Raw genomic sequence first — 13,931 nt, 5'->3', positions numbered from 1 at the left:
CTGCTTTTCTATGACATAATGATTGTACGCTCTCTAATAGACAATTTGGATAAAATGGCGTCTTCTGTTTTGGAGTACATAATGTCTGTATAAGTAAGTCTAATGGATTTGCTTTTGATGGTCCATTTTTTGTCCCTGCTTTCAGCTACTGCTGGGAAGAATTCACTGAATTTGATAGCCAAACTGTTGTCAAGAAGTTGAATATCATTACCTCTACCAACTTTACTCATTTCATGCTTAATAATGCATTGATTTCCTTTGCTTTAGTCTCAGAATTTTAAATTTCTTAGTCATAGTGTAGGTTTCTGCCATTTTGTTGACATGGCAAATAATTTTGCCATACTGGTGCCCCTTTAATTTTGCACTAAATAAAGCTCTCTCCTGCTGATACAAGATACTTTGATCCCATAAGTTATCCATCATTCCTCACATCTTCCACTATAACTGTTCCTGATCTGATTTAAATGGAAACTGGATTCATAGTGTTGTGAGAATACTATTTACGTGTAATTAACTTTCTCATTCACTGTTTGCCTAGGTAAACAACTCCCCATTGTTCAGTCTGTTAATTCTCTCTGAAAAGTGTAGCTAAGTCAACATTTATGAGTTTTTGAAACTACATCTTTCCCTGCTTAGTTAAATATGATTAGTGGGGATGCTTTATTTCGACCATTTGGCTGTTGTGGTCATTATGGGACTCAAGTCTGATTTACGAAATAAAGTTGGATTTAGAAACAAATTATCAATCTCTGTTGCACTATGTCCTTCTGGTCTTACTACGAATGTTTCTGTGGTGATCAAACCAAACTTGGACATTACAATAACGTCCTGTTTGGTGGGCAAGGATGTGGGCACTGCTGGTGAACTTCTGCATCTGAATATGTCTGAGGCAAAGTAGCACCCTTCGTTTACACTACTGTGAATGGAAATTTGAGGCAAATGAGAAGATATTGTTCCTGTATAATGAAACTGAAGATGGGATAATGTATTTTATCCCAAGACTTCTCCTATTACTTCTCACATAGTCAAATAAAACTAATAAAGGTGCTCAAGAAATCATGAATACCTGAAAAACAAACAGAAGTCAGATTTATTTCCGAAAGACATTAACAGTATGGAACATAGCTCAGCATAACACATCAATTATGTTATGCTTGTGTTCATAAAATGAAGTGTACTGATGCGCAGTTAACAAAGTTGAACTGGTGATGGGAAATTGACACTAGTTCTGATTTTTAAATAGATAATGTGATCTGACTAACTATATGTTTGATACTGATAGTGGCAAAGATTGGACTGTGACTGTTGCTGCTGTGAATGTACGGTGCAGAGAGTGAAATTCACTATAAAGTTTCTTAGTGCCAGTGGTGCGAAATACTCACAATGCACATGTAGAAATCTCAAATGATGTGTCCTGCATGCCATGTCCTCACATCCTCACACTTCATGCAATTCCCCAAAATACTGTACATGGAGTATGCACCTAAAAGCTGAAAATCACCAACTGAAAAAGGTAGCACTCTCCTCTGCCAGATGCACATCACCCTGCGTACCATATAGCCTCCCTCCACAAGATGGGAAAAAAAACTGTTCCTCCAGTCCCAACGCATTTCAAGGCATCAAACAGGTGTTCACTGTTATGTTTTGTGATGTCACAGTCAGCATCCCAATCAGTTGCACGTGAAATGAAATGTCGTGCAGCGAGGGCCTCCTGGCGGGTAGACCTGATTGCCTGGTGCAAGTCTTTTGAGGTGACACCACTTCAGCAACTTGCACGTTGATGAGCATGAAATGAGGATGATCAAGACGACACAAGCACCCAGTCCCAGAGTGGAGAAAATCTCCAACCCAGCTGAGAACCGAACCCAGGCCCCCCGGCGTGACAAGTCAGTGCACTGTCCACTCACCTATGGTGGCAGACCATTTGCATGTGTGGGAAACAGTGTGACTTGCGTGCCTACGTGGCCTCAAAAAAAACAGTGTCAGGTGTCCTGCGGTGCTGCTCCATTTTGGCCTAACTGATATCAATCTTATGGTAAGGTTCCCAGGAAACAGGACGAGGACCCTTGCAGAAATGGCAGAGTGCACTTTTCCTCGGAGCCTCGGTCAGTTGCACGTCGGTGAAAGCAGTCTTAAAAAGTTCTGCCTCAGACCTCTGCGACAATATGCCTTGGCTGCTCTGGGTTTGATACTTCCTATGGCCAGTGAACCCCCAGTGGTTCGGGCCATGTCCTCTACTTTGGCTTCTGCTGCGCAAAAGCACCAAAGCACCAGCCGGAGTCTCCCTTCACTCTGCCAATGCCTGCTCTCACAACACACCACGTTCTCCACACTGGCCAATAAACCCCCCTTGCCACAGCTTGGCTGTCCAACAATACAAGTGCACAGCCTCACCACCTCTAATATCTTCTTGCACCTAGCTACCATTGAATTCAGTATCACAACCACTACCAACCCTCATTGACCATATACCCTTCCTAACCTAATGAAAGTATCCTAATTGTATGTGTCTACCTGACTAAATAAATAAAGCAGAAAAAAGGCAGTTAGGAAGGTCTAGCCATCTTTCAATATCAATAACTCTAAGTGCCCTTGATCACAACCATCCAAGAATAAATCAAAATTGAAATATCCTAATAATTTCTACTAACTCTCATTAGTACCCCCTCTAATTGATATATGAAGTTTAAAACATTTGGGAGGCCGTACAAAATCAGACCTGCTATCTCATATACTTCCAAGCCTTTTACTGAAGTGATGTAAGGCACTCAAGGAACTCTTCAGTATATCATTCATTGATGTCTATGGCCTCGACCATTCACTGGTTAAGTATACAGTCCGTCCTCCTTTCTTTATAACGTATAGTATATCAACAGTAATCTGATACTAATTTCTATCAGTCTAGGTGCATTTGTTCAATTACTGTGACTTCAAAATGATGTTTTCTTATGTATAGTCCATCTGTAGAAACACCTTTCTTATTTAACGAGCTTCATACACTCCGATGGAAAAGACGAAATGTATTATTATTGCTGCCACTGTGTAATCCAAGCTGCCAGTTTCCCCCCACTGACTGCTGCAGTTGAGTATTGAGCAGCTCTGTCTCGTGTATTGAGCAGCTCTGTTATGAAACACAGTATAGTCGTATAGAATAGTCTACTTGTTGATCATGTGTACACAGACTAAATCTCATTTATGTTCACAGGCCAAGACTGGGAGTTCATAAGCAGGCAGATGATTACACTAAGTTTGAATCTGATGCAGATAAAGACAGTCCTTTAGAATCACAAATGTGAGTACATTGTTTTCATTACTGTTTATTATTTACAGCACGTGTACTTCTCCGCTACATTCTAAAATTGTGTTGTTTCAAAGAAAACCTCAGTTGTGAATATGAAATTGCAAAAGCATATCAGAATGGTTTGCCACTTTAATACATTACAAATTATAAAAAAAAGGAAGTTTTGTTGATGAAACCTGGAGTTTCTTTTCTCATGGGACTAAGTGTCATTGCATGTAGTTGTCAGTTATGAATATTCAGTTATACATGCTTACAATTATAATATAACTGAAGTGCCCGCTACTGGTGAGATCTGGGAGGCAAGGAGGCTGATTTCGTTTCTGAAAATGCAAAATGTCATAACACCTGATATATCTTCTAATTTGTTAGATTTCTAAGGCAATTCTCCATATACAGAATCACATGCACGCTAGTAGTGCTCTCCTGAATCATGATGATGGCAGATTGTACCAAAACTATCATGACTTTTAGCTGCGAGAAGTTTCCTTATTTATTATAAAGTGATTTCTGCTTTCTATTATATTAAATAACTCTTCACTTGTTTGAAATTCCTGTAGGCATGTCACTATCCCCAAGAGCAATTGCAGCACAGTTCCTTATAAAATTTATGGCAATAAGAGTATTCAAGTGTAAATTATATCTGTTGTAGACAAAACAGTATTAAATGTTAGCTTATGCAATGTTTTGGGGCCTCTACAGAGCACATCACATTGGAGTATGAGATGCTCTGGTGCCTTCAGTTGGTCATTCAAAAGGGGCCTACTAGTGAAACTTATGTTGTCAATTAATCCTTGTATACTTCTGAAACATTTTTAAGAATTTGAAATTTACATTTCAGAATGTAAGGGATTTTACACACATAACAAAAAAATTTTGCATCACCGCCATTCCCAAAACTCCTGAAGATAGGCGTTGACTGTGGATATTGTATCACAGACATAGTCCCTTTGACTGTTCAGAGATGTCACTAAACCCACCCAAAGATGTAAACCAAGCAAGAGCAGCGCCTATGAGACAGATTGGGGTCTGACAGCCAATCAGTTCCAGTCGTTCCACCAGGAAGGAGGTACAAGGCTCATGTTGTCTTTAGTTCAACCATGCCTAGACGGTCAATAATGTGGTTCGATTGTGTCCACATTGTTGCTTTGTGCCAGGAGTGGTTCTCAACAAGTGAAGTGTCCAGGTGTCTTGGAGTGAAGTGATGTTGTTCGGACATGGAGGAGATACAGAGAGACAGGAACTTTCGATGACATGCCTCACTCAGGCTTCCCAAAGGCTACTACTGTGGTGGATAACAGCTATTATCCTACGGATTATAGCTTGGAGGAACACAGACAGCAATTCCACCATGTTGAGTAATGCTTTTTGTGCAGCCACAGGATATGTTATGACTCAAACTGTACGCAATAGGCTGCATGATGTGCAACTTCACTCCTGATGTAGATGGCGAGGCCCGTCTTTGCAACCACGACACCATGTAGCACGGTACAGATGTGCCCCTACAACATGCAAATAGACAGCTCAGAATTGGCATCACATTCTCTTCACCGATGAGTGTCACATATGCCTTCAATCAGACAATTGTAGGAGACGTGTGTGGAGGCAATCCAGCCAGACTGAACATCTTAGACACCCTGTCCAGCGAGTGCAGCAAGGTGGAGCCCTGCTGTTTTGGGATGACATTATGTGGGACTAACATATGCTACTAGTGGCCATGGAAGGCGCCGTAATGGCTGTATGATACGTGAATGCCACCCTCTGACCAATAATGCAACCATATCGGCAGCACATTGGTGAGGCTTTCGTCTTCGTGGACAACAATTCACACCCCCATGGTGCATATCTTGTGAATGACTTGCTTCAGGATAACGAAATCACTCGACTAGAGTGGCAAGCATTTTCTCCAGACATGAACCCTATCAAACATGCTTGGGATAGATTATGGATAACGTGACCCACCAACCAGTCGGGGATCTATGCCAAATCGCCATTGAGGAGTGGGACAATCTGGACCAACAGTGCCTTGATGACCTTGTGGATAGTAAGCCACGATGAATACAGGCATGCATCAATGCAAGAGGACATGCTACTGGGTATTAGAGGTACTGGTGTGTACAGCAATCTGGACCACCACATGGCCTCCATTCCAATTTTCTACACAGGTTCTGGAACCCTTGGAACTGAGGTGATGCAAAACTTTTTTGATGTGTGTATAATGTGTCTAACTAGTTTCATAGATTAGAGAGATACCCACCTACCTCCATACATTTAAAATGCTGATGAGAGTGTGTAATAATAATTTGTATCCAGTTTTTCTTTTGACTACATTTTTCCTGAGTTGTAAAATACTAATGGATTTAGTAATCACTTATCTTTGACATAACCATTGACTATCTGCTAATTGTATTTTTGGGAATGTTTAAAAGAACCAGATATGAACCTCAGCTTTTTCAGTACTACAAGCTGTACACACATGGCTGTAATTATTTTTTTTTTTAATATTAAATATTATATTGAGGCTCAAAATGTTGTAGCTAGTTGAAACTAGAAATAAAACCCCACAAGGGACTACAAAATATCTATAATTTTCTTTGCTATGCAAGCCATAAAGTAAAATTAATCCTCTTTGTTAGTATTATAAAAAAAATTAATAATCAAAATAAATTAAAAGAAAACTTTCCTGCAAAAGATAATGGGACAAAAGATCCTACCAGATGGGAGATGATGGTACATACCTAATCATGAACTCTACCAACACCAAGAAAACCTCAACAACACCATCAGCAGAAGATGATTAACTTCCTATGGGCACCTGTACAGAATGGACCCCCATAGCCTACACTATAAGATATGCAAAAAAAGGCAACAACAGTGAAACCATTGGATCATTGTGAAAGAAGCAAATAGAGAAAGACCTTACAGAACTTCTTACTTGGCAAGACACAATAACTACCAGGGGTTACTACAATTTACCTATCAAAACCAGACCTTCCTAATATCCCTTGTAGAAGTTAATTACCATGAGACCAGGAATTGTTCTGAGGAATTCACAGTGGAGTTCAGCATGAAAATGAAGAAATACTGGGCTAACAGAAAAACTCAAGGTACTAACAGCTGCTCAACTTCACTAAGAACACTAACAGTGGCAGAACACAGCTGTACAGCAAAAACGCAAGAACCGCAGTCCACAGGCGGCCAAAACAAGTTGGAAAAATGCTGCTCTTCTTCAACGTGACATACAATCAAACAACAAAAAGTATGTTTCAGGACATATTAAATGAGTTGCATTGCAAACTCTTAAAATAAAAATATTTGGGTCCTTCTCAGACAAACGGCCCTATTGATTAAGTGATTACACTAGATGCAAGCAGAAGGGGTACATGGGTCTCAGGGTGGGGTATTGGTGGAAGAGGCAAAAGGGGGGGGGGGGGTGAGGAGGGGGAGGACAAGCTGGCAATAGCTTTAAGATTCCTTTGATAGTGGTGACCCATCAAAATAATAGGCTATATAAGGATACGGTTGGTTCTCCATGACATTGGAGAAGAAACCATACCACTCCCAACCCAGTATTGGCTGGACAAAAGGAACTGGAAAGAAAGGAAGAAAGTAATTCTACTATCAGGTAGAATTTGTAGATGATAAATGATTGTAATTAACATTAACATTAAAATTATTGTAATCTGTAGATAATACGTGATTGAAATTAACATAAATATAGTACCAACGAGAGAAAAATAAATTTACTGTGATCTGGTTTGTACTTGACTTTAAATTCACTGGTTTGTGCTCTCGAAAATGTCTTTCCTACTTTAAAACAACTTCAATACCAATAGTGATGGTGTTTTCACTTTCTAGTCATATATTTCTCATCTCACATAGGGCCCTGTAAATAAAGCAACCATTATTTACAGTGGTTTTGTAAACATACAATGGAAATGAACCAAGCAAGTCAAACTGACAATACTTTGTCAAAAGGAATGAAGGAAGATTAGAGTTTAATGTCCAGTCAACTTTGTAAAAAAGCCTTTCTTCTATTCATAAATCAACCACCAGTATGCATGTATGAATGTACTTATGTATGGATATACATATCTCATAGCAAAGCTGACACCTATGTTTATCTTTTTTGTTTCAGTCCACAAATAACTACAACTGTTGAACCTACTATATCAACAGTTAGTGAAATAATAGAACCAGTAAATGAAGTGACTGTTGAGAACAACATCATAACAGATGAAAACAGGTACTGTAAAATTATTTGTGCTTCCAACAAATTATGTCACTTTTCAAGGATAGCTGGAGATTTCCTTCCAGAGATTTCATAGTGAAGTAGAAACTAATTCAAGCATTAAAGTGAAGTTTCATTGAAAACCACAGTCTAATACTACCTTCGTCTGATATTTGAGATTATGGGGACTTCTAGGTTAATATTAAATCCAAACTCTGACATAACTGACATTTTCTGTATGTACACAACTTTGACAGAGATGATAGTCATGTTAAGAGCTATGTCAACTTCTTGAGACAACTGCAGTTTTATCAGTATAAGGGTCACTCTGAAAGTTTTGCAAATCATTTATTGTCTTTTGAAGATTATACTTCTACATCTTTTCAGTATACTCTAGTCCTCATGTGCTATGTAATGATGCATCTATTCAAACCATTTGCTGAAGATTTTGTAGCAACCCTCTTTTGAGAGGTTCTTTATATATGCATCATGTTCAGAGACTGCTGCTTGTAGATTCTGACAAATAATAATGAATAATTTATTTTCTTTTGAGAACAGGAAAGAAATAATACAGAACCAGGTTAGAGTTTTAAGGTGTATAAGGTAAGGGCTGGACCCAAGACTCCTCCAGCAGAGACTAAAAACCTTACAGTGATGTGGTGCTTTCATTCATTTATTTACTCATTCACTCATGCATCATACTGCATGAATCCCATCATTAATGGGAGTCTTCATGGGCATGGAATGAGTCAAGTTATACAGAATGATTCAGCTGCCCTACTGATATTGTTTTATGCAACCCGACATGACAGAACAGCTCACTCTAGAGATGTGAAGCACCTTGTCAAAATGTCACAGAATAACTGGCAAGCTGTACAAATATATCTTAGACATATGGTACAAATTTTGTTTATGAAAATGCTTTAGCACATTATTGCAGTGAGTCATATATTAATCTTTTCATTGAGTTATATTCTGGAAAGTAGTTACTTCCACACTTCCGATTTTGATATCTCCTGTTAATTTCATTGTTTCTGGCGGTGAAACACACTTTATAAAGCAACATTTCTGGACATTTTTGACATATTAATTACTGTAAATGGAATAAACTAATGGAGACACCCCAATATCTGTATTATGACACCAATAACTACAAAAAGAAAGATTGGAGACACTTGGGTAAGTATGGAAGAAATAAAGAGGATTAAGTACTATAAATGGAATAAGCTTATAGAGACGTCCAAAAACTGTATGACTACAGTGCTAACTACACAAAATGGCTATGGGCAGGAAACTTTTGCGAAAAACATAACCCAAAATTAGCAGTTTTTAGTGAAATAATATGAAATCATCTACTTTTATGACATATTGTGAATTTTGTAATTTTGCAGTGTATAAAAATGCCATAAAAACAAGGTGTAATTTACTAATATTTGTAACCGATAGTTGCTGAACGTTAAAACTACATTTTGGCTTCTAATATCCTCAAGGCTGGGGATTCCTGCTTTGATCAAAGTTATGTGAGGGAAGTGAAAGTTGAGCTGTGTATGACCAACATTGGTTTTATCTGTGTTTGTTAATGGGAGATCATAATCATTGTCACAAGAATGTGGTTAAAGATACGGCAGTAGATCGATATGAAAGATATTGGACAGAAGGTTTATGTAGTACCCTTCTTATATAGAAGTGTGACCTGTGCTTTCTTTCAACTACTGGTCACAGGTTTTTGATTGAAGGATCACAGTCATTATGGTTAAAAGAGGGCTAACTCTGTCACAAATTATCTTGGGGAAAGCAGCAGTAAGAGTAGCATAACTAGAATCTCGTCCTGTATGGATATTCTGGAGTCCTTCATATTCTAATTTTCATCATCACAGTCCCTTTGTTGTAGGAAACACTATATGCAGAGTATTGTCAGAGGTATGTCCAACTGAATTCAGGGATCACGTCTTCAGCAGAACCACAGAAGACTCGCTCCCCCTATTCTTACATGACTTAGGTTATACTTCAGTCTCATTCCTTCAGAGATGTTACTTTACTTGTGATTTTCTTAGCCAGAAAGTTGATGTCAATATGTGTTGCCCTCCAAACAGTTGCCAAGAATTAATGGCTCAATTGTAAATATTAACAAACTACCATTTATTTCTGATTTATATCTGAGTGTTAGAGATGTTACAATCCACAAACATTCCTTAGCCAGAACACAACTTACATCATGATATTTAAAAAAAAAAAGAAAAAAAAAAAAAAAAAAAAAAAAAAAAAAAAAAAAAAAAAAAAAATACAGATTTTTCTCAAATCTGCACTCTTTGCAGCAATCAATTTTTCATATTATTGTCAAAAATCATGATAAAGTCCCAATAAGGCAGTAAAGGCAGTAGTCATATGAGTACATTGCTCATTATTTGTGTTGGTCTATTTACAGAGCATAGTAGTTATAAATGGTGCTGAGAGATGCAAATCAGGAGAATCAGCTTTTGGAAGACCACAAATATGTATTATAGTATTCAAATTCTGTTGGAAGATGTGTGGATGTAAGTGTGTTCATGTGATGTGTCATTGATCTGTAAGTGAATCGTTCCCTGTCCTCATTTTATTCCTTATAATGTTACACTTGAAGGTGAAAAGTTATATTTGCCATATAACATTTAACAGATAAGTAATCATTACACAGAATAATATGTAACAATTTTATTTTACAATGTTACACAATGCCAGTAAGTATGCTCACTCTACTGATAAGTGGCAGAAGTACTGCTACAAATAATTCCAGAATACCCATGTGTTCATACTACTACATCACATGGTCTCATGAGAAACACTGAAAACTCTTTCTATAGCACATGTCTTTTTGTTAAAAATTGATCATATATTGTAAATACTTACAGTTCACCATGTGTAAGTCATAGAGCTATGACAGATTTAGTCAACAATGTTCTATTCTTCTGCACAATTTTGTTAGTGTATCTATTCAGATGACATGAGCACCTAGAAGTGTATGATTTTATATATGTTCAGCTCACACACTTTGATCAGTAAGACTTTCTCCAGGTTAGTAACAATGATATATGACTTCATTATCTGTGGCACCACAGTAAGAGAAGTATGGGTAATGAGGTTGTCTTCGTACCCGACACTTGTGTACACGTGTGGCACCTTTGTCTTAATGCCATCAGCTAACTATCAGAGTATGTATTGTGACCACAGTCCACAACAGCTATTCAGTATAAGACATAATTAAAACAATGCAGTAGTTGCTCTTTGAATTAGTTTCCATGCCACAACAAACTGCCTTCTCTACAATAGTATCAGAGGCTGAAGTAAAAAAAAAAGTTGCTGCTTTTAAGAACACACTACTGTAAACAGTCAAATGCAAATGAGAAACAACATTTAAATTAAACATAAACGATTGGCAACCATTTGGAATGGACTAATTATGGATGTTACCTTTTTTGTCATCCACAATATCCTACATTCCTCTCAAGAGACTTTGACAACGTTTATTTCTCTTAAATCCTCTTTTCCTGTTATTACATACTTTTCTAATGTATTTGCTCACTTATAATTACTTTAAGTTTCATATTTAGAATTAAAAAAATTTTTGTAGCACTCTATTTTAACATCAACATCCAGTTTTTGGCATCAGTGTGTGCAAAAGGGATTGAAATTCGCTGAGTAATTTGCAAGCACCAATTCCTACCTTATTCAACCATAAATTCCACACGAATATGGCGTTCTAGCTGTGCTTAGACTTTTTTCCCTTTTTACTTGCTCTTTGTTTTTGAATTCCATATAATGTTCTCCTCTCTCACACACTACTGTATATCTTGTACACATCACTTCTGAGTGATAGTCCTTTCCATATTCAGCGCCCATATCATCATACCATGGAGCTATCATCACCTGCTTCACTAAAGTTCATACTATTAGATAACGAGTCATTAAAATTTTTGTCAGTAATTCACTATTTAATTTTTCTGTGCTGCAGCAGTTAATTTCACTTTTTCTTAATAACAATCCACAAAATTTCTAATGATCTTTTATTAGTCTTAACATAATGGAGCAACAGTTACAGAGCTAAGTACAAGACAAATATATTTAGGAATTAAAATCAACAGATACATATGTTACATTATACCTTGTCCTGTCAACACTTGAGATTTGTTGAAGGACAATACGTAAATTCTAAATGAACCAACTACTAAGAAACCCTCCTTATCTTTCTTACTGTTCTGCAGAAGAAATAAATCAGAATCTTTCAATTTTGTGTTAATAAATTCTAGAAACTGTATAATGTTTCCTGTTATGGCCAATTACCTTTCGAGGAGGCTCATATGACTAATTTAATTTACTTTTCAGCAATGGAGTACTGGCACCAGATTCAGAAGATGATTGGTCAAGAAAGAGATCCGTGACCATTCGAGGAGGACCAGATGACTATAATGATGAGGAAGCATCTGGAGAACCAAGAAGATCAGAAAGTTCAGACAGCCTTGATGGAGATGAAGCTCATGCTGAGTCTGAGCGACGTAAATCCGCAGTTCACTTTAATGAAAACGTGGAGTGTATTGAAGTGGAGCGTCTCTGATATTGAGTGCAGTGTGACTCCAAAGAAATTTCTGAGAGGAACTTAGTGCTTCATTTAGCTCTGGTAATAATCACTACAGTTCCTCTTAATGTCTGCCTAGCGATTGTGATAGCAAGTTAACACCCTTGAAGACTGACGACATGGTCTGTGAACCTGTTATCTACATGAAATACATTGATATTAATCAGAATAAAGATGAGAAATAAGATTTGTTGGAACTATTTTTTTGTGGCTGTGTGAATTACAAGTATTTCCCATATTAAACAAGTACTTTTTTTGGTAACTGTCAGTTGTGTTAATTAATGATTTTTGTGGAGACTGTTCATACTAATAATTAGTTGGCTGATGTTCTTCCAGTGATTTTGTATATTAAATAACACTGTTTAATTTCCATGTTTAAAAGTGGTTGTACCCTATGACAGTTTGGCAGAAAAATTTTATATGCTACTTGTAGTTTATATTTTTTTATTTATAATATTTTAATATTTCACGTTTTATCAGTTATCATTTTACTATATACTGTTACATTGTATAGATAGAACTGTAAATAAGGAAAAATTAAATAATTTTATTTATGACCTATTATCAGTTTACTATTATTAATTGAAAAATTCCGTCCACACACTGCAACTGATAATTAAATGTCATCATTAATTAAACCATAATTTAGCATACAGATATAAAAATAATTGTTTATCTACAACTTTCTAAGTAATCATCTCTATTTTCACTGACCACAGATCCTAATAACTACTAAACATAAAATCAGAAAATTATCTGGATCTAAATGTTTAAACATATAACACTAAACATTTCCCACTATTTTATTGATCATTATGGAACCATACTGCATTAACAGGACATGGAATGTATATATATATAAAAAAAAAAACAGATTAAATGCCATAGGAGAGAGACTGCTGTAACAGTAGTAGAATCATTCAAAGGAAGTCTATACTCAGTAACACAGAAGTAGCCCAGTCATGCAGTACCAGTTGGAGTCAGCTTTAACCTACTGAGTATAGCCTGGTATATCTATGGATTCATTGCCTGTGATATCGACACACAGTCTTGTGAAGTAGTTCAGAACACGTTTCCTGAAAACTGTCTTGAGCAGCTAGTTGAACAACATACATGTGATGGAAATATTTTAGACCTTGTAGCTAAAACTAGGCCTGCCTTTAATGACAGTATCATAATAGACACATGGATTAGCGATCATTATGTCACCATAACAATGATGATTGCAAAAGTTGATAAATCCGTCAACAAGGCTACAACACCAGATAAGCAGTTGTTAGCATCCTACTTAGATAATCAATGGACTTCATTTAGTTCCAATATGATGAACATAGAGGAATTATGGGAAAAGTTAAAACTGATTGTAAATCACACTAAACAAAAAGAAAAATGCTGACCAAGCAAAGAGTGTTACACTCTGGTTTCAAAAAAGAATGTGGAAATGTCAACAAGCAAAAGCTAGTAGAAATGCATGCCTCTCTAAAATGACCAATGCATGAAGCATACAGCAACTTCCACCATCATACTTCAGTAAAGGATTTTGCCGAGAACCTGAGAAAATTCTGGTCCTCCATAAAATCACTGAGTGGGTTTAAGGTTTCTAGCAAGTCCCTCATTCACCATTATGGTGTGGCAGCAGAAGACAGAAAAAGGAAAGCTGATGTTTCCTGAGGTTTTAAATTTCACACTTAAGAAATCATTATGCAAGAGGATCATACAGACATACTGTCAATTGGCCATCTCACAGACTCTCAGGGAGGACACAGCAATTGGCATAACTAGCATAGAGAAGC

The 13,931-nt window shown here is 36.9% G+C and overlaps 1 protein-coding gene across 1 annotated transcript in view; it reads left to right on the top strand.

The window, feature by feature from the left end:
• The window catches only part of LOC124711480, a 120,901-nt gene extending 108,511 nt beyond the window's left edge, over positions 1–12,390 (top strand). The window contains exons 10-12 of the mRNA XM_047241588.1: positions 3,206–3,292; positions 7,437–7,544; positions 11,889–12,390. Coding sequence (XP_047097544.1) covers positions 3,206–3,292; positions 7,437–7,544; positions 11,889–12,117 — 424 coding nt within the window. The 3' untranslated portion in view covers positions 12,118–12,390. The remainder of the gene's footprint in view (positions 1–3,205; positions 3,293–7,436; positions 7,545–11,888) is intronic.
• The last annotated feature ends 1,541 nt before the right edge of the window (positions 12,391–13,931 follow it).

The sequence above is a fragment of the Schistocerca piceifrons genome, chromosome 8 (assembly GCF_021461385.2).
Source record: "Schistocerca piceifrons isolate TAMUIC-IGC-003096 chromosome 8, iqSchPice1.1, whole genome shotgun sequence".
NCBI classification, from domain to species: domain Eukaryota; kingdom Metazoa; phylum Arthropoda; class Insecta; order Orthoptera; family Acrididae; genus Schistocerca; species Schistocerca piceifrons.
This window is presented reverse-complemented; position numbering and strand designations above follow the sequence as displayed.